The 21,801-nt window shown below is 43.0% G+C and overlaps 1 protein-coding gene across 1 annotated transcript; it reads right to left on the minus strand.

Moving 5' to 3' along the window:
• Positions 1-3,516: 3,516 nt before the first annotated feature.
• Positions 3,517-20,966, minus strand: bzw2 (basic leucine zipper and W2 domains 2). The gene is made up of 12 exons (XM_069176825.1): positions 20,935-20,966; positions 17,870-17,940; positions 15,180-15,356; positions 12,269-12,372; positions 12,072-12,137; positions 11,061-11,196; positions 9,663-9,772; positions 8,517-8,687; positions 8,242-8,388; positions 6,578-6,716; positions 6,330-6,452; positions 3,517-5,132 (listed from the first exon to the last, which is right to left on the minus strand). Exons 2-12 carry the CDS (start codon positions 17,931-17,933, stop codon positions 5,104-5,106), a joined length of 1,266 nt encoding a protein of 421 aa, XP_069032926.1. The 5' UTR covers positions 17,934-17,940; positions 20,935-20,966; the 3' UTR covers positions 3,517-5,103.
• Positions 20,967-21,801: the final 835 nt, after the last annotated feature.

The raw sequence follows: 21,801 nt of genomic DNA on the forward strand, positions 1-21,801 counted from the left end.
GCACAAGTACGGGAGGCACGGACAATCTGGGTGTCAGAAACAGTTGGCTGACCTCGACAGACTCCACAGACTCGAACTCCTTTCATACCTGTCAGGTGATCACTGATAGGAGACGCTAACAACAGAATACTACAGAGGATCAAAGGGGGCGGTGATGTGGAAAAATGAGTTAAACAATCAAACAGGAAGTCTGATGAACAAGCAATTCAACTTCTGAAACAGTAACTGTCTCAGAAGAATAGTTGTTTGATTGGATAAGATAAAGTCAAATAAACCAACTTAAAATAATATGAGATTAGTTAGAGATGAGTTAATAGAAAAGATAGACCGAAGTTAATAGATCAAAGTTAAGGATAAGATAGATCAAAGAAAATAAGAGAATACTGAGATTTAAGACGTAAAAGTTCAAGTTTACAGGGGCCCAAAGACAGTGTAGTATAGGAGAGCGGTAGTCACACCAGAAGTAGAAGGGCGGATTAGAATAAGTAGATAAATAATAATAGAACATTAGGACCACAACATAAAATAAATAAAAGAAAAGGTAATGAGCAAAAGACGAGGAGGAACCTTACTGCCGCCTTATTCTGGACCACACAGGCTGAAATGGCGTTTATATCACTCAAAAATGCCCTGAGCAATGCCACTGACCTGTCGGTACCAGATTACACGGATCCATTCTATCTGGATGTTTCTGAAACAGCCCAGACAGCAAATGATGTGCTGTTTCAGAAAAAGGGGGGTGACAGGAAGGTGTTGATGTATGTAAGTGTGACACTAGATGCTACAGAGAACAGACACCCACCATACACAAGACATGCAGCAGGAGTGGCAAAGATTTTGCAGAAAATGGCACACATAGTCATGCAACATCAATCAATAGTACTCACCACACACACAGTCGTGGCATATGTGAACTCCACACCATGTCATCACTAAGACAGACCAGGCTGGACAAAACGCTGACATCACCACACATCACATATACACATGAAGGCATTAACATGGCAGACAACATGGGAGAAGGGGAGCCGCATGTGTGTGAGGAAAGAGTGCAGAAAGATGTCAGGGTGAGAGAGAACTTGCTCCTTGCTCCTTTCCCTGATGTTGATGAAACCCTGTTCACAGATGGGTGTTGTTACAGACACCCAATGGAAGGACTGAAAGCAGCCCTAGCGGTGGTCAGGAGAACACAGGAAGGATTTCAGGAAGTGGTAGCAGAGCCAGTAGTTGGGAAAGAGTCAGCTCAGATAGCAGAACTACAGGCCATGATTAAAGCATTAGAATGGGCAGAAGGGAAAGTTGTAAACATCTATACAGACTCAGCATATGTAGTGGGTGCTATTCATATAGAGCTGAGACAATGGATCAGAGCAGGATTCCTGACTGCAGACAAGACACCCATCAGACATGAAGCAGACATGAAGAGACTGGTGGAGGCACTAATGAAGCCAAAAGCTGTGGCTATCATGAAGTGTAAAGGACACGACAAAACAGACACTTGGATTGCAATGGGCAATGATCAAGCAGACCAGGCAGCCAAGAGAACGGCAGGATATGGAGCTGCGTATGTGATGTTGCAAACCGACAGGACAGTACAGGACATGCTGCCACAGTGTGATGTAGACATGATAAGAAAGGAGCAGACAAAGGCCTCTCCATGGGACACCAGTGTATGGCAGGACAGAGGAGCCAAAAAACAGGATGGATTGTGGAAAGCCCCGGATGGTAGACTAGTTCTGCCACCAGGCCTGGTACAGAGTACATTACAGGAAGCACATGGTCTCACTCACTGTGGACAGAAACAGATGCAGCGACATCTGACCCATTGGTGGCATCCATTTCTACCGGCTATGGTAGAAAACCACGTGAGAGAATGTAGTGTGTGTATGGTATACAATGTAAAAGCGACCATTAAGCCTCACTGAACTGTGTACTGGACAGCAGTTTCCGGATCCCGGCGCAGGAAACCCGGTGATGATTGAAACAAGTTCCTGGATGAAATATAAGCCATACTATGATCAACTAACAGCTTGGGTGTCAGGTTTCTTTACACAGGTGACGGAGACCAAAGGGGCGATCTGAGCAGTTGTCGGCGACCTCGCTGATGACAATGCAGAATAGGATGGCGTTGGACATGCTGTTGGCTGAAAAAAGGGGGTGTGTGCCACATGTTCGGGGATCAGTGCTGTACTTATATCGCACACAGCTCCTGATGGGTCAGTCATGAAAGCCTTAGAAGGTCTGAAAATTATTTCCCAAGAAATGCATGAGATGTCAGGGATTGCTAATCCTCTGGATGATTGGTTAGGAAACTGGTTTGGGAAATGGAAGAATGTGGTGGTCTCGGTATTCCTCTCGATTTTAGGGATGTTGTGTGCTTTTGCATTGTGCGGCTGTTGTTGTGTTCCCTGCATTAGGTCATTGTGCAGCCGCATTATCGTGGCCACTGTGGAGAAGACGGGCAACCCTCCTCCCTACCAGATGTCCTTGCTCCTGGAAGGGGAGCTGACCTTGATGGACAGGGAGGAGGATGATGAGGAGAATGTTGTGTAGGATTTGTTTGTATACACTAGTGTCTCTTTTCTGCGTTGATTTGTGTTCTCTTTCTTTCTTACAGTCGTTGGTCTCCTTTGGGAGACCAAAAGGGGGAATTGTGCGATTCTGTGCTAGGTTATGTTTACAATAATACAACATATATATATGCCATATCATATTACTTATATATAGGTCGTATTATCAACTACTAATCTTAAGGTGTAGACAAAAGGCTGTGTATGTAAATGAGAGTGATACTGCTGGGCCAAACCAAAAGGTCACAGGAGGAGGTCTGCAACCTTTGGGGTCATATTCTGTTTCTCTTTGAGGTACTGTGTAAAACCAAAAGGTCACGGGAGGGGGTCTGCAACCTGTGGGGTCACATACTGTTATTCTTTGAGTCATAAACAGGAACAGACGGCTGCGCGAGAACTCCAGGGGGTGCAGGAAGACAACCACCACCTCGACCAATCAACAAAGGACACATCACCACACATGACTTTTTGGTTCCTGTACTATAAGAAGACTGGGTCAGGGAAAGTGAGGAGATCAGACTTCGTGAACTGATACATACTCTGTTGCGATCAGGGAAACATAGTCTGGACCCAGAGCTCTGTAAACTGGTTATTCTGCTGCTGTTAAATAAATATCTTGAAGCCTGACATCTTCTCCTATTGCCTCATTAAATCATTAAAGAACACGCAGGACTGGGGGCTGACACATGTTGGCTTTGTACTAGCATGAGCCCAAGTCCAACATCATACATGTCCCCGGTATGCAACCTAACCAATTGGCTTCAGGGTTGTTGCCATGGTTATCCTTTATGCTTATTCACCGTGTATTAGTTTTTTCTCATGTGACAGTTTGGTTTCTTTTGAAGGATTGAAGTGTTTGTGCTCGTCAGTGTTGAGCTCTACATGCGTTGGTATTTCATCTATCAGTAGATCTGAATTCAACATGTGGACAAAAACAACGCAATCATTCACATAGAAAACCAATTTATTCATAAAAAGATGGAGCATCGCCCGCCGATATTCACAGACGGTAATAACTAGGATGTGCAGATGTCCTGCTGATAGTGCTGCACTGTTACTGATGGGGTCTGTCTTCAGGTGGACCTCAGAGTCCCCTCTACATGTGGGACTCAGTCCTGGTCCACAGTCCTGAGGCTCACTGACGGGGTGGGGCTGCCTTCGAAGGGGGGGTTGTGGTCTGTGGTGGTCTGTGGCTGTCTGAGGTTGTTGTAATAGTCTGTAGCAGTCTGTAGAGGTCTGTAGAGGGCTGTACTGTCTGTGGTTGTTGTAGTGGTCTGTGGCTGTCTGTGGTTGTTGTAGTGGTCTGTGGCTGTCTGAGGTTGTTGTAGTTGTCTGTGGTTGTAGTTGTCTGTGGCAGTCTGTAGTGGTCCGTGGCTTTCTGTGGTTGTTGTAGTGGTCTGTGGCAGTCTGTAGTGGTCTGTGGCTGTCTGTGGTTGTTGTAGTAGTCTGTGGCAGTCTGTAGTGGTCTCTAGTGGTCTGTGGCTGTCTGAGGTTGCTGTAGCGGTCTGTGGCAGTCTGTAGTGGTCTGTGGTAGTCTGTGGTTGTTGTAGTGGTCTGTGACAGTCTGTAGTGGTCTGTGGCAGTCTGTAGTGGTCTGTAGTGGTCTGTGGTGGTCTGTGGCAGTCTGAGGTTGTTGTAATAGTCTGTAGCAGTCTGTAGAGGTCTGTAGAGGGCTGTACTGTCTGTGGTTGTTGTAGTGGTCTGTGGCTGTCTGTGGTTGTTGTAGTGGTCTGTGGCTGTCTGTGGTTGTTGTAGTGGTCTGTGGCTGTCTGAGGTTGTTGTAGTTGTCTGTGGTTGTAGTTGTCTGTGGCAGTCTGTAGTGGTCCGTGGCTTTCTGTGGTTGTTGTAGTGGTCTGTGGCAGTCTGTAGTGGTCTGTGGCTGTCTGTGGTTGTTGTAGTAGTCTGTAGCAGTCTGTAGAGGTCTGTAGAGGGCTGTACTGTCTGTGGTTGTTGTAGTGGTCTGTGGCTGTCTGTGGTTGTTGTAGTGGTCTGTGGCTGTCTGTGGTTGTTGTAGTGGTCTGTGGCTGTCTGAGGTTGTTGTAGTTGTCTGTGGTTGTAGTTGTCTGTGGCAGTCTGTAGTGGTCCGTGGCTTTCTGTGGTTGTTGTAGTGGTCTGTGGCAGTCTGTAGTGGTCTGTGGCTGTCTGTGGTTGTTGTAGTAGTCTGTGGCAGTCTGTAGTGGTCTCTAGTGGTCTGTGGCTGTCTGAGGTTGCTGTAGCGGTCTGTGGCAGTCTGTAGTGGTCTGTGGTAGTCTGTGGTTGTTGTAGTGGTCTGTGACAGTCTGTAGTGGTCTGTAGTGGTCTGTGGCAGTCTGTAGTGGTCTGTAGTGGTCTGTGGTGGTCTGTGGCAGTCTGTAGTGGTCTGTGGTTGTTGTAGTGGTCTGTGGCAGTCTGTGGTTGTTGTAGTGATCTGTGGCAGTCTATAGGGGTCTGTGGTGGTCTATGGTTGGAGTGGCTCCACCTCAGCCCAAATACAATCTACACGTTATCTCTCTGCAGTGCTGTCCATCAGGCTACAGGAAATCCTGGTCCTGGACTAGCCCTCCTCCCCCTCGGACTCGGACTCTGTGGACAGAATGAAAAGAAAGCATGAGTGACAGCTTCACCTGCTGGTGACACTGAAAATTACAATTCATCGTCTACAGAAAGCCTGTTGATGAGAAATACGTTTCTTACCAGAAAATAAACTCAAGGATGATAAAACAATCCCATCTGATCAGATCTGATCAGATTATATTAGATCCGATCCAATTAGATCAAATCAAATCAAATCAGATCAGATTATATTAGATCCGATCCAATTAGATCAAATCAAATCAGATTATATTAGATCAACTCAGATTATATTAGAATAGATCAGATTACACCAAATCAGATTATATCAGATGATATTAGATCAACTCAGATTATATTAGAATAGATCAGATTACATCAAATCAGATCAGATTAGATTAGATTAGATTAGATTAGATTAGATTAGATCAGATTAGATCAGATTATTTCAAATCAGATCAAATCAGATTAGGTCAGATCACATCAGATCGGATTATATTTAATTAGATGGACTCTGGTCTGAGTAGTCCTGATGGGAGATGTTTGTTTCAGCTGCCGTCTCTGTGAGACCCAGAGAAGGTGGACAGATGTCTCTGCAGGTGTGGTTCTGAACCAGCATGGAGACCACCTCCTTCTGCAGGGACACAGCAACCCTTCCGGTCTGAGGAAGACCATCATCAGATCTTCATCAGGACCAGGATCCAGAAGACCTGCAGGCTCTATGATGGAGCTTCATCACAGGACCTGGTCTCCAGCATCACTACCTGAACCAGCTCACCCAGTACAGAGTGAAGGGACAGCAGCCAATCAGGGCTCGGCATATGTGGCCACTCCTTCAAAATGAAAGTATCCAGGTGACGACCTCATGAAGCTGTTGTCAAAGTAAAATGTGGAGAATCTAACGTCTAAAATAGATTCTGCATTGTTTCTTTGTTTCACCATAAATCCATGTGTTACTTCACAGTTTTAATGTCAGTGTTGTTCTACCTGTGTCTGAAACTTTGACTGGAACTGTATTCACATTCACCCTTTAATAAAATATAGTTAAACATCTTTCTTTCACCAAATCTTCTTCATGCATGAAGTAAATATTTCTGCAGTTGATATTATTCATCATAAAAAATATAAAAATGACATCCCAGAGTTGACCGTGTCCACTGAGCATTGTTGCAGTAAAAATAAGAAAAGGTGAAAGTGTGATTATTTTACCTTCTTCAGCGTTCTGGAGCCACTCAACAAACGTCTTCATCTGGTCCAGGAAGACACTTTTCCCTTTGGCAGCATGAGCATCTTTGTACCACTTCAGGATGGCCTCCTCACTCAAGACGTCAGCTGAGGGAGGAGAGAAACACATGCAGTGTCAAAGTTGTACTCATCGATACAAAAGACAGCACAAGGAAAGAACAAAGTAGAGATGAGATGTGACAGAAGATCGAGCTGATGTGTGAGACGCTGACCTTTGTAGAAGAGAACCACAATCTTGGAGAAGGACTTCATGAAGTGGATGTTGTCGTAGCAGTACTCCTGGATCTTCAGCAGCAGCACCAGCTCGGACTGACCCTGAGTGCTGAACACGGCCAGCAGGGGAGCGTAGTGCTGAGACACAGCGCACACACAGTCAGCACTTCCTCTTAATATGTTAATCCCAGGTTCAATATCAGGGCTAACAGGGCATCCAATGCAACAATGAACCAATGTGAGTATCACAGCACCACCACTGATGCTCACATTAATGACATGCTTTTACCAGAAATACTAAAAACTAAAACCAATGCAAAGTAAAACACTGATGTGATGCTAATATAAAAACAGGATTCCTATTCTGGAAATATAGAAAACAATTCAAGACGTGAATTTAACTCCAACATTTTCAACCCTGTTTTGAAAAAAGTTGGGATGCTGTGTAAATTGTAAATAAAAATAGAATTCAATAATTTTCAAATCACATAATTGAAAATAATTGAAAATAAACCAAAGGCAACATATAAAATGTTGAAACTGAGAAATGTTATTGTTTTATGAAAAATATGTGCTGATTTTGAATTTGATGGCAGCAACACGTCTCAAAAAAGTTGGTCGAGAAGGCCAGCTAAAGACACCTGATCAACATCTCACAACTAATTAGGCTACCATGGCAACAGACCAGGAACATGATTGGGTATAAATAGATCATTTCAGAGAGGCAGAGTCTCTCAGCAGTGAAGATGGGGAGAGGTTCACCACTCTGTGAAAGACTTTGTGGAAAAATAGTTCAACAATCTAAGAATAATGTTCCTCAATGTAAAACTACAAAGAATTAGTGGATTTCATCGTCTACGGTTCATAATATCATTAAAAGATTCAGAGAATCTGGAGAAATCTCTGAACACAAGGGACAAGGCTGGAAACCAATATTGGATGGTGGTGATCTTCAGGCCTTCAGGCAGCACTGCATTAAAAACACACTATTCTGGAGTGGAAATCAGCGCATGGGCTCAGGAACACTTGTGAAAACCATCGTCTGTGAACACAGTTCATCGCTGCGTCCACAAATGAAGGTTAAAACTCTCCAAAGAAGAAACCAGATAGAAACATGATCCAGAAACACCGCCGCCTTCTCTGGACCGAGATCATTGAAGATGGACTGAGGTGAAGTGGAGAACTGTCCTGAGGTCTGATGGATCATGTGGTGGCGGGGTGTGGTTAGCTCAGCTGCAGGGGGTAGAGAGTGGGAGGAGTGGTTCAGGGAACGGTGCTGGGCAGCTGTAATGAGCACAGCTGAGCCGAATAGGGACTGATGAGCTCTCCCCTATAAAGGGAGCAGGGAGAAGGAGGAAGAGGAGGAGCGGTTGCACGGAGACATTGGTGTATGGGCAGGGCAAATAAAGGCATTTTACACCCGAACGTACGACTGAGCGTGTCATCTGTGTCCTGTGCGTGTTATCTTGCTGGTAACACCAGCAAGGTTGGTGCTACCGGGTCTCACCAACCTTGCTACAGATCACAATCTGAGATTCTTTTTTAATATGACCTCCATGTGTTTGTGGTGTCTGCTGCTGTTGTTGTGAACACTGTTACAGGTTTTTCTGAACATTGTGAACTGTTGTGAGTTGAGCTGCTGAGGATCACCTGTGTGACCCACCTTCAGGTGTTTGAGAGCCTGATCTGTGACCAGCTCCTCCTTCTTGTTCCACTCCACCAGGTTCATCAGGCACGTCCACAACAAGCCAATCACAGCCTGCTCCTGCAGCGCCGTCCTCTTCATCTCCTCCTTCACATACACCACCATCTGCACACACACACACACACACACACACACACACACACACACACACACACACACATTAGATCCTGTCCCACCCTCTGAGGACAGGACTGTCTCTGACATGGTCCTGGTGCGTCCTGGTGCGTCCTCACCTCTCTGATGGGACACTGCTGGGACAGGCGCTCCTGCATCTCTCTCTGCAACTCTTTGCGGGTTCCCAGACTCTGCTGCACTCGCAGGAAGTCAGACAGCTCCTTGAGTCCCGCTTCAGTAAAGTATTTGGAGAAATGCTCCACGTTCTGCTTGTTGGCAGGAAACAGCTCCTGAGGTCACATGGAACCAAACAACAGATCTTTAACAGAGGACTCACATCTACTGCTTCAGGACTCCGACACCAGGCAGAGGTACCTGAATATTATTGTGTTACTGTTCTCTGAACGTCAGGTAGGAAACCACGTCAGATATCATTAGCATCGGGAGTGACCTGTGAATATGAATGTCTGCCTGATAAGCAACAACGCTCTGATAAACAACAAGATGATGTCACAACTATGAACCAAAACAGGTAGATTTATGGGAAATAAAAACTGAATTGTTAAATTCCCCAAAGTATCCACCTCCCCAGTGGTTGGAGGATGCTCCTTTAAGTATTGTGATGATAGTCATATTGAGAAGATGTCACTTCAACAGGCTATTTATCTGGTATCCATAGCAACAGGCTCCCAGAGTATGTAAGTATCTCTGTAATGAGAGTTGCGGCTGGTTGTCTTTATTGTGACACCGCTGCACACATGAACATTTTTTTTTATTTTTTTTTTTCACTTTATTAATCCCCGAGGGGAAATTTCTTCGCTACAGCAGGGGGGCTCTCAGGGGGGAGCTACTGCAGCAGGCTGCCACTAGCGTGGCGCCAGGTAACCTGACCTGAGGTGCATGTTTTCGGATGATGGGAGGAAGCCGGAGAACCCGGAGAGAACCCACGCAAGCACAGGGAGAACATGCAAACTCCGCACAGAAAGGCCCAGGACCGGATTCGAACCCGGAACCTTTTTGCTGTGAGGCGACAATGCTAACCACTGCACCACCGTGCCGCCCATGGTGTCCTCCTGAACGTCAGCAGTCTGGTTTATATTCAGAAATATGAAACTGAGGGTCGACAGGTGGACACAGTCACCATGGAAACTCTGCTGATACTCTGCATGTCGTTCTGCACTGTGCTCTTCCTGTTTACTGTTTCTACAGATGTGTACTCTGGTCCATCTCTTGTTAAAGCATCTGTTGAACCTGTTCTTTCTTACCAGAAGTCTTTTATCCAGGTTCGCCTTTCTCAAAGATGAGGTCACTGAGTTAGCATCTTTCTCTGAGATCCACGCTTTGAACATCTTTACAGCAAACGATGCAGAGATCCCTGAAAAAACAAACCACCATGAAAACAGTTTTCCTTGTTATTGAGTGAAAATATTTCTTTGATGAACAGAAATACAAAAATCTGTAATGTTAATGTCATTGTTACTATTTTTGTTATTTATTGCAGTTTTGATCTACCAACATAACACTTCCTGCAAATGCTACACAATAAAAGGCTGCCAGGAAATGGAGTGATTGTCCCAAATGAGCTGCTTTTAATATGAAATAGCTCTTTAGGAAATAGATGCAGTTTCTGATTTTAGTATCGAGCTGCAGAGCGGTGAGTATGACGTGACTCTGTGATACTATTGTGTGAATTTAAGCTGTTAAAATGTACACAATGCTGACTTTATCAAGACAACATATAAACTCCAGAATGCATCAATTCAGTGGCCCTGCTCACACCTGTTCACACCTGTTCACACCTGTTTACACTGCTTGTGAACGGATCTCTCATCTCTGCTCTATATGCAAAGGAACATGTACATCAAGTCAACAAACAATTAAATAAACATGTAAAACACGTTCGCAGAATGGATCCGATCACGTCAGTTCAGAATCAGACTACTGAATTATTCCAGCAGGTCTGAGAGGGTCGGGCTCTGCGCTGCAGTGGATCAGTGAACTGTGTGAGGGGGCGGGGGTCTTCCACAGCTGTGGGTCTGATGTGTGTCAGAAATTAAAAACCTGAACCCAGAGGAGTCTTTGGTGAAACCAGCGTCAGGTAGACAGCCTGAATTTGTCTTCAGGAAACAGCTGCAGGGCAGGACAGCTGTCAATCACACAGAACACCTGCTCTATTGGAGATTATTTCTATTGATTATCAGAGGACGTCAGCCGAGTGGGCGGTCCTTCAGTGTGGTTCACATTCACACTGATAAAAGATTGAGAGCATGAGTCCCAGACCACCTCCCAATGAGCAGGCTGAATCACTGCGTTTTGTGTGTAGTTAGAGCTGACCACTTGTGATGGGAAGATCAGGACAGATGCTACTGCTGGGTGTGAACAGCTCCACAGTCTTAATGTAGTGAGAATGAATAAACAAGAGAAATGTAAATAAGAGTAAACTACCCGTCTGACATGTAAAGTCCTGTCACATTTAGGTCTGCTAACCTTTCCAGTTGAGGTAAGAGTGGGAAGGTCTCAACAATCAGAGAATTTATGACCTTGTTTCTTGTCTTCATCCTTCCACTCAGCATTGCCCTTCTGATCTGAAAAGACTTTAACTTTAACTGCACACATCCTCCGCCTCCACTGCTCGGACCTGGTGTCAAACAGCGTCCTCTCACCTTCTTTGACCACGCTGTCGTTGAACAGGCTGGTGATGATGGGAGCTGGCAGAGTGCTGTTAGCCAGCAGGATGCCGGTCAGCTTGGCGAGTTTGGTCTGCTCGGACTCACTGAAGCCCTTCAGGAAGAGTAGCAGCTACACAAACCAAGAGACGCACACTGTCACACCGTGATGTTGTGACTGCAGCTCACACCATACTGCATAGATGAAATCCACTACATGTCAACAAAAGCATTCATACATGTTTTCTGTCTTTTCAGGCCCCAAATCATATGAATTAGACTTAATGATGCAGTTTTTTATTTTCTGTTACGATCACCTCTCCAGCAGTGATCACTCGTGACCGTCAGGGGCAGAATAACTAGTTCTGCTATTTACTATTAAATATTAATAATGAATTATACACCGTTACAGTTAGGAACATTATGTAATTTGTCCTGCTTATTTGTTTGTTTATAAAATCAATAATAACAAAGTCTGTTCATTTGGTAAATAAGTACAAATTCAAGAGAAGATTTTTTGATGGTGAGTCATGTTTTGTACTTTGTACCCACATAATAAAATGTGTTTGGTCCCCACATGGCTCAGCTCCCATGATGCCTTTTGGTTTCCTGTTTCCTGTGTAATATTTTTTATATTCATATTTTCAAGGCTCATTCTTCCTGCAGAATAACTTCTATACTTAGTATACACTTACAGCAGCTGATAATACAAGGACAGCCATAATTCCTGTTTTACTCTTCCTCCCTGTGTCTTGATCTTCTTCACTTCCTGCTCTTGCATGATCGTCTGTTAAACATACTGGTGAGTTTCTACTGTCCTTGACCAGTGTGTGGAAACTGTGTGCAGGTGTACCTCAGAGAACTGGTTTAAAGCACCAAATATTGATTTCATATAGATTATTTTCTGCACTTTGTATGAAGCGAACTAAAGCAGCTCTCTTTATTTGAACTGTCTGCAGTACTGCACAGTACTGTCCAGTCTGTCATGCAGTATGATGAAGCTTTCACCTTTTTGATTTCCTCTTCAAAGGCCTTCTCCAAATATTTGTATCTTCTGATGAGCTTACTGAAAACCTGCAACCACAAAGTAGACAGTGACATCATGAGACATCATCAGTGAGGTAACAACTAGTAAATGAAGTTATATGAAGTGAAAAGAAGCCTGTCCTCCGTCCTGTTGATAGTCGGTACGAAGGTGAAGGTACCTGAGCATGGAGGCGCAGAGCAGCATGGCTCTCCTCCGCGGTGAACACACAGTGTGCCGTCACCTTGGTCTTGTCTCCCTCATCGATACGAGTCCCTCCAGGAGCTGAGGAGGAAGAGGAGCTTTAAAAGTGGAGCTTTTGGACCTCTTATTGAAATGGCCGGATACACCAGCCGTCCATGTGATGTGGTCACCAAGCTGACTATAGTCAGAACATCATGATGCTAAAATGTTTAACCTTTTTTAAAACAACAACCGATGTGCCATCAGCCATCTTCTGCATCACAATCAGCCCCGGGCAGCAGAGCTGTTAAAGACACTCACTTATGATGTCCACGCTCAGACGGAGGCACACACCACCACTGGCCTGGCACACCAGCAGCTCCTTCCTTCTGAGCTACAGTCACTGCATCTGTCAGCACACCTTTGCAGGAGGTCCTGTGTTCACAGACCCAACGTTGTACTGCACTACTCTGCCTCTCAGTTCACTTTACTGACATCACATCCAGCTAGAGACTCTTTGTAGAGAACAGTTCAGTGAGGGGAACTGCTCCTTTCTACTTCCAAGGATTACTCAAGTGCGGCGGCACAGTGAGAGACTGAAAACTCTCTAGAAACCTCAAACCACTCGAAGGGTTAATCAATTATCAGACAAACGATGGACCAACAGACTGAACGCACTTGTTCACGCCTTTACCATGTGTCTCTATTTGTGATTAGATCTCACTGTCCTGTTCTATATGCAAATAAACATGAGCCTTGTGTGAACACGTACAGAAACACGTGGAGAGAGGAAACAGAGCAACAGGCCTTAAACCAAAAGATTCCTCTCTGCAGCCTCATTTTAATGTGCTGTCAATCAACCTTCTGAAGACACATCTGTAGGTTTTGATTCCAATTATTCTACCAAAGGATAATTGTACCTGAGCCAAACTGTTCTCTACACAGAAATACATTTTATCATTCAATAGCCCAGCTGGACTTTTTTATTTCAACTCTGTAGTGAAGCGCAAAAGGTTTTCAACAAGTGAAAACAAATATTGTTTATTGTCAATTGTCTTTGTGTGTCTCTCTGTGTGTCTCTGTCTCTGTGTGTGTGTGTGTGTGTCTCTGTCTGTGAGTCTGTATGTCTGTGTGTCTCTGTCTCTATGTGTGTGTGTGTGTGTGTGTGTGTGTCTCTGTCTGTGAGTCTGTATGTCTGTGTGTCTCTGTCTCTATGTGTGTGTGTGTGTGTGTGAGTATATGTGTATGTGTGTGTGTGTGTGTGTGTGCGTGTGTGTGTGTGTGTGTGTGTCTGGAGCTGACACTTCAGTCTCCAGCTGAGAGCTCCTTTCTGGTTCTGTAGGAACAACATGACTCAGGAAAGTTTCAGAGGACAAACTGATTTATGATTCTGTGTTAAACTCTGAATGACGTAAACCTGAAGAGCTTCAGTCTGTCTCCACGATGTCTCTGAGGTTTTTAGGATTGTTCATCAAATGTTTGATTCTTCAGCTGCTTTTCTCAAAACTTCTGATGCAAGTTTTCTTGAATTTATGGGAATCAGCAAAAAATGTAAGTCGAGGAAACAAATGCAGATTAATGTGACATGTGGTGACTTCCTGTGATGACATCACAGATATATTTCATGAACCTAAAGAACCATGGGGCTCATGGAGAGTGATGCAGCGTTACAGAACAGTCTGAGTGGAACGTAGAACATCAGCGCCACCTGCTGGAACAACAAGACGTTTAAATACTTAAATGAATCAGATTCATTCAGCACAGAAACAAGTGCAGCATATATATATATATATATATATAAATGTATATAAAACTCAGTCCTTCGACACATGCTGTGTGATTAGACTGCCTCTCATGATAAGACCACATTTCCCACCAACCCCATCCCTTCCTGTCTGTGTTAGGGTTGTGCTGAGGACTTTTATTGTGTAGAAATGGTGGTAATTTGACCAAGTGGCGCCCCCTGCAGGTACAGTGGAGACTGGCTGAGTGTTCATGAATCCCTGTGATGGGCAGATTTCTGGAGATTCTGACTCGTACGAAGTTTCTTTGGGGTGCAGAGGCAGATATAATGTTGAACAGAGTGCTAGTTCAGGCAGGTTCATGAAGTCACATCAGCTGATCTGGAGACCGCTCACACCAGCTGACACTCAGCTGATTCCCTGCTGTGTATTCATTGGTAAATCCCAAACAGGGCGCCTGATTACTTCCTGTTTCCACCCAGCTCCTCCTTCATGCTCCTTCATGCGAGTCTGATTTAATGTCATGTGCGTAGTGAGTGATGTCTCTGCTCTGTTGGGTCGAGCTGCTGCTCTCTCTGTCAGGCCTCCATGTAAGTATGTGGAGAGGCTCCAGAACCGAGCCACACCACCACACTTACTGCTGGTGTAATAAAAGCCTTCTTTGACTGATGTGAGGATGAAGTGCCTGCCTGATGGGGAGGTTTATCCTCTACAATGGTGTTTCAGGAACTAAACAAACACTAGCGGCTTTAAGATGAATGTATAGACAGTGACCCAGCTGCAGACTGTCTGAAGCTCAGTGAGCAGATTTCTTTGATTAGTGAGGATCAGTGAGGTAATCTGACAGCAGTGATCTGTTTGTCCTTGTCTGCAGTCCTGATGATGAAGCTGCCTCCACCACTCCATGTTAGTACAAAACAACTTTATATGATAACATTTGGAGCTGTTTAAAATCACTGTCTATCATTTCATCACAGGTGTGAGGATTTCTGTCCTCATGTTTCCATTAAATTGGATCTCCTTTAAGTCCATACTTCCTGGTTAATAATGTCAGCCTGAAGCTCTCCAATCATCTTCCTCCAGTTAAACACATCACAATGACAGTCTGCTGTAGAAGAAACACGTCTTACCAAAGGAAAACATGGTTCAGTGCAGCGTGACACTCACCGAGCATGCTCCCTGCGATGAGGATGTCAAACAGAGTTTCAGCATAGCGTCTGTAGTCCAGTCGGGATCCTGTGACATCTAGAAACTTGGAGACAGCTTCCAGGTCTCCGCCTGCTTCACTGAGTCCGGCCACGATGGTGTCCCGGAAAACTGTGGGTTCGAACTTCTCCTTTTCATCTGAGACAGCAGAGACATGTGTCGGTGTTTAAGGTCACGTTACCATGTTTCATGTTATCACTCCTTCTCCAGTCAGTTCATTATGAACAGTTGTAGTTCAGACAGCTGAGGAGACATGAGATCATTTCACCGTGGGATAATTCAAAGTGATGAACTCACACAGTCAGAAGAGGAGAATTGAAGCAGTTGCTACTCTTCACACAACAAACTAGCAAACACTGAACCTCCGACTGCAGTGCTGCAACACAACCATTTATAATCCAAATAACAGATCTGAACAAATCTGTCTGCTGTCTGTCTGTCTGTCAGTGTGGGCGTGGCCTGTTCTCCTCAGAGTTTCTAACTAAAGATTTCTAGTCACCAGTGAGTTTAGATTTATTAAATCTCTCAGAGAGACTGAGATTAAAGAAGGAACAGAAACTTGATGTGGTCCACCATGTTGCTAGGTAACACATCATTTTAAAAGACGTGATGGGCTGGTCAAAAAAATGCACTCTACTGCTATGTTCCAGATGTTGTACTTGAGTTCCAGATGTTGTACTTGTGTTCCAGATATTGTTCTTGTGTTCCAGATGTTCTACTTGTGTTCCAGATGTTCTACTTGTGTTCCAGATATTGTTCTTGTGTTCCAGATGTTGTGCTTGTGTTCCAGATGTTGTACTTGTGTTCCAGATGTTCTACTTGTGTTCCAGATATTGTTATTGTGTTCCAGATGTTGTACTTGTGTTCCAGATGTTGTACTTGAGTTCCAGATGTTGTACCTGTGTTCCAGATGTTGTACTTGTGTTCCAGATGTTGCACTTGTGTTCCAGATGTTGTGCTTGTGTTCCAGATGTTGTGCTTGTGTTCCAGATGTTGTACTTGTGTTCCAGATATTGTTCTTGTGTTCCAGATATTGTTCTTGTGTTCCAGATGTTGTACTTGAGTTCCAGATGTTGTACTTGTGTTCCAGATATTGTTCTTGTGTTCCAGATGTTGTACTTGTGTTCCAGATGTTCTGCTTGTGTTCCAGATGTTGTACTTGTGTTCCAGAAACATCAGTTCACTATAAGTACCAGGATGAACACTTTCCACCCTAAATGGTCGCCATCTTGGCTCCGTAGAGGAAGGGGCGGGGCCACCGACGTAAAGACATTGTAAATTAAGGTGTCTGAGGAAGCTGCAGCTGTTCCTGAACACCTCACAAAAGTGTGTGTTGTTTTTTACTGCTGCTGCTGGACAGAAGAATCAGTGTGTTTATTGAGTGTATTGAGGACCAACAGCTGTGATTTGAAACAACACGAGTCTGTTAAAACTCAAGTACAACACAGTAAGAGTCCGAACATGGAAGAGTATCTGTTAGTGTACTGAGGGAAGGACAACATCTGGAACATAAGTACAACATCTGGAACACAGCATTAGTGATAAAGGACACTCTGGTGGAGATGAAATTAACTGCGTCCTAATATGAGGCTGTGAAAGTTGTTTGTGATCACTGCTGATGAAGGTTGTAACAAACTTGAGTCTTCATAACTGCTGCACGTCACATTTTTACAGTTTCCAAATATCTCAGGGCTGTGATCAGTTTCATCTCTGTATTATTGTAATACTGTATTATTGTATTATTGTGTTATTGTATTATTATATTACTGTATTATTGTATTACTGTTATTGTATTATTGTGTTACTGTATTATTGTGTTATACTATTATTGTATTACTGTATTATTATATTACTGTATTATTGTATTACTGTTATTGTGTTATTGTATTACTGTATTATTGTATTACTGTATTATTGTGTTATTGTATTACTGTATTACTGTATTATTGTGTTATTGTATTATTGTATTACTGTATTATTGTTATTGTATTACTGTATTATTGTGTTATTGTATTACTGTATTATTGTGTTATTGTATTACTGTATTATTGCATTATTGTGTTATTATATTATTGTATTACTGTATTATTGTGTTATTGTATTATTGTATTACTGTATTATTGTTATTGTATTACTGTATTATTGTGTTATTGTATTACTGTATTATTGCATTATTGTGTTATTATATTATTGTATTACTGTATTATTGTGTTATTGTATTATTGTATTACTGTATTACTGTATTATTGTGTTATTGTATTATTGTATTACTGTATTATTGTTATTGTATTACTGTATTATTGTGTTATTGTATTACTGTATTATTGTGTTATTGTATTACTGTATTATTGCATTATTGTGTTATTATATTATTGTATTACTGTATGATTGTATTATTGTATTATTGTATTACTGTATTATTGTATTATTGTATTATTGTGTTATTGTATTACTGTATTATTGTATTATTGTGTTATTGTTTTACTGTATTATTGACAGATAACTTTGCTGAGGTGGTCATACTAATATTGTAGTTCACTCTTTGAATCACTTTAATATTTGTAAAGCTTTGGTCAAACAGGTCATTGCTGCCTTGGAGCTCAGACAAGGCTCACACATACCATGAAACAATAATAGTTTTAGGCACTTACCCCTTTTCCTGGTCTTAAACCTCTGGCCTGTGAGCACTGGCTTCTGCTGCTTACCGGTATTCATACAAGTCCTAAAAGCAGCAACACAAACAGACAGGCAGTGATTGTCCAGTTGTAAATGCAGGTATATCGTGTCCACACAAAGAAACCTATTTTTTGTGTCTTTTGTGTGTCACACACCGCTCTCCAAAATCACTAAACACCAGTCATGTACAACCCTGTTTCTGAAAAAGTTGGGACGCTGGGTAAAAGGTAAATAAAAACAATGCAATGATTTGTCAAGCACATAAACCCATATTTAATTGAAAAGAGACCAAAGACGACATCAAATTTTGAAACTGAGAAATATTATTGTTTTATGAAATATATATGCTCAGTTTGAATTTGATGGCAGCAACATGTCTCAAAGAAGTTGGGACAGGATCAACAAAAAACTGGAAAAGATTGTGTAACACAAAAAAACCAAACACCTGTATTTTTATATTCAGGTATTTAATAAAGTATAAATCTTTTATAAAGTATAAAACCTGTATGTATGGTTATGAAACTATTTATAAAGTATATAACGTATACTTTATATACTTCCCACAACTAATCAGGTTACCATGGCAACAGATCAGTAACATGAGGGGTATAAAAAGAGTTCAGTGAGGCAGAGTCTCTCAGCAGTGAAGATGGGGAGAGGTTCACCACTCAAAGACTGTGTGGGAAAATAGTGCAACAATCTAAGAATAATGTTCCTCAACGTAAAACTACAAAGAATTAGTGGATTTCATCATCTACGGTTCATAATATCATTAAAAGATTCAGAGAATCTGGAGAAATCTCTGAACACAAGGAACAAGGCTGGAAACCAATATTGGATGGTGGTGATCTTCAGGCCTTCAGGCAGCACTGCATTAAAAACAGACTATTCTGGAGTGGAAATCACTGCATGGGCTCAGGAACACTTGTGAAAACCATCGTCTGTGAACACAGTTCATCGCTGCGTCCACAAATGAAGGTTAAAACTCTCCAAAGAGGAAACCAGATAGAAACATGATCAGAAACACCGCCGCCTTCTCTGGACCGAGATCATTGAAGATGGACTGAGATGAAGTGGAGAACTGTCCTGAGGTCTGATGGATCACAATCTGAGATTCTGTTTGGAAATCATGGACACTGCATCCTCCAGGTTAAAGAGGAGAGGGACCATCCAGCTTGTTATCAGCGCTCAGTTCAAAAGCCAGCATCTGTGATGGTACAGGGATCCATTAGTGCACATGACATGGGTACCTTGAACATCTGGAAGGAAGCATTAATGCTGAATGAGATATTCAGGTTTTGGAGCAACATATGCTGCCATCCAGACAACGTCTCTTTCAGGGAAGATTTTGTTTATTTCAGCAGAACAACGTCCAACCACATTCTGCACGTATTCCAACAGCATGGCTCTGTAGTAGAAGAGTCCGCTGATAAACTGAGGAGGTCAGTTTATCAGTCCAGATCTGTCAATCATTGAAAACATCTGGAGCATCAGGACATGAAAAATACAACCAAGGAGACCCTGAACTGTTGAGCAGCTGAAATCCTATATCAGGCAAGAATGGGACCACATTTCACTTTCAAAACTCCAGAAACTGGTCTCCTCAGTTCCCAAACGTTTACAGAGTCTTTTTAAAAGAAGGGGTGATGCTACACAGTGGTGAACATGATCCTATCACAACTTTTTAGAGACGTGTTGCTGCCTTCAATTTCAAAATGAGTATATATTTTTTGTTGTTTATGGTTTAAGCAATTACATGTGTTTACATGATTTACAAATCACTTCACTTTGTTTTTATTTACATTCTACACAGAGTCCCAACTTTTTTTGAAACAGGTTTGTCGTATTAATGCTGTGAGCAGTTTGTGAACCTCTGCACTAAAGTTTATATCAAACATATGAAAGGTTATCTGAGCACAGCAGGGGTCTGAGGCAATCAGAGCAGGAGGGTTCAGCTCTGCTGCAGCAGGCGGCGGGTGGATGTCTGAGTACGGGTGGAGGTTGATAGAGGATGTCCTGAGAGCGGCAGTGAACTCTGCTGGTGTGAACTCATGTTGAGTGAAGCCTTATTCATCACTCCACCTGATGAATGTGAGAGATTTCTCTGGGCTCCTGATTTTAACTTCAAAAAAGCAGCTTTGGAAATGTCATTTCTTTTGCTTCACAAATCATGTTTTAGTTTCAGACCTTTGAATTCAAGAGGGATGACAAAGAAATCTGAAGAGCAAATAAATAAGTGCCAATTTGGCATATTGATTATGATTTTGATAACGTAACTGATGTTCAGGGTAAAGAGAGAGTTACCAACTGAGCTACATGAGGACTAGTACATCCTGCTAACTGTGCAGACACTGTGTTGTACTACTGAACATCTGTATTAACGACCCAGTGGTGGTTTAAACAGATGATGACAGAGTACTGATGTGTGTCTGACGCTGAAACAAACCCCACGTAAAAGGGATTCAATTTAAACTGAAAATTTACATCTGAACCACTTTTGACAAAATAAATATACAAATTTTACCACCCAGAGGACTTTAAAGTGATCTCATTTATGATCCATGGTTAGTGAGGCCACCTCTCTGAGTGTTTCATCTGTCAGCTACATACAACCTCACCTTCAACACAAACTTAGTTCACATCCATGAAGAATAAAATCAGACTTCATGTTCAGTATATGTAAATGTAGTCCGAGTCTGAGTCAGATCTAACCATCAGCAAACTCTGCTGTCATCTTCAGTACATTCAGGATTTTTATGTGTACAGTGAAGATATGTTTCCAGTGGAAAATGAAGAGCAGTGTCCCTCTCCTGCACGCAGTCAGCGCAGCCTGAAGACTCGCCTCCTCCAGGTGAGACGTTCAGGTCACCACCTGTAGCTCCTCTGATCTGAAAACTGCACTCCTGTTTCCATTTAAAAACTAAGGAAGGACTGAACTAAAGAAATCGAGTGTTATAAAGTTGACATAACACCAAAATCCTGATGTGCTCAGCTCCCCCTCCGGAGTATTTCTAATAAGAAGATGAAATCCCATGCTTACCAGCAGTGATGTCCTCGCTGCCTGTGAGTGAGTTAGAGAGCACCGACTGCTGAGTGTCGTCTGTCTGCCAACCTTTCACTCTGCTCTAAATATAGTGGGCTCATCCCTGCAAAGTAAACCTGCTTCATAATCAGGCTGCACGGCTCGTATTACTCCGGAAGAGTCCAGCTCAGCGTGTCTTCACCACGTCACTCATTCACTCAGACTGTTTATATCTTTTTAAGAAGCACAACACACACGAGAGCCAGAAAAACAGTCAGTTCAATTTAATCAGAGTTCAATGTTACCGAATGGGTCACAGATTACAGCACCTTCTAATCTAGTCCCTGCTGTCTGTCTGTCTGTCGGTTGGTCTGTCTGTCTGTCTGCCTGTCTGTCTGCTGTCTGTCTGTCTGTCTGATGGTCTGTCTTCTGTCTGTCTGTCTGTCTGTCTGCCTGCCTGTCTGTCTGCTGTCTTCTGTCTGTCGGTCTGTCTGCCTGCCTGTCTATATGTCTGTTGGTCTGTCTGCTGTCGGTCTGTCTGTCTGAGTCTGTCTTTCTGTAGGTCTGTGTCTGTCTGTCTGTCTGTGTCTCTGAGTGTGTCTGTCTGTCTGTCTGTCTGCTGTCTGTCTGAGTCTGTCTGTCTTTCTGCTGTCTGTGTGTCTGTCTGTGTGTCTGTCTGCTGTCTGAGTCTGTCTATGCTGTCAGTCTGTCTGTCTGAGTCTGTCTTTCTGTCTACTGTCTTTCTGAGTCTGTTTGTCTGTCTGTTGTTTGTCTGCTGTGTGTCTGTCTGTCTGTCTGATTCTTTCTCTGAGTCTGTCTCTCTGAGTCTGTCTATCTGCTGTCTGACTGTCTGTCTGATTCTGTCTTTGAGTCTGTCTGTCTGTG

Source organism: Embiotoca jacksoni, unplaced genomic scaffold, assembly GCF_022577435.1.
Source record: "Embiotoca jacksoni isolate LCO1_2020_lvr unplaced genomic scaffold, fEmbJac1.0.p SCAF_7, whole genome shotgun sequence".
In the NCBI taxonomy this organism is placed as follows: Eukaryota; Metazoa; Chordata; class Actinopteri; family Embiotocidae; genus Embiotoca; species Embiotoca jacksoni.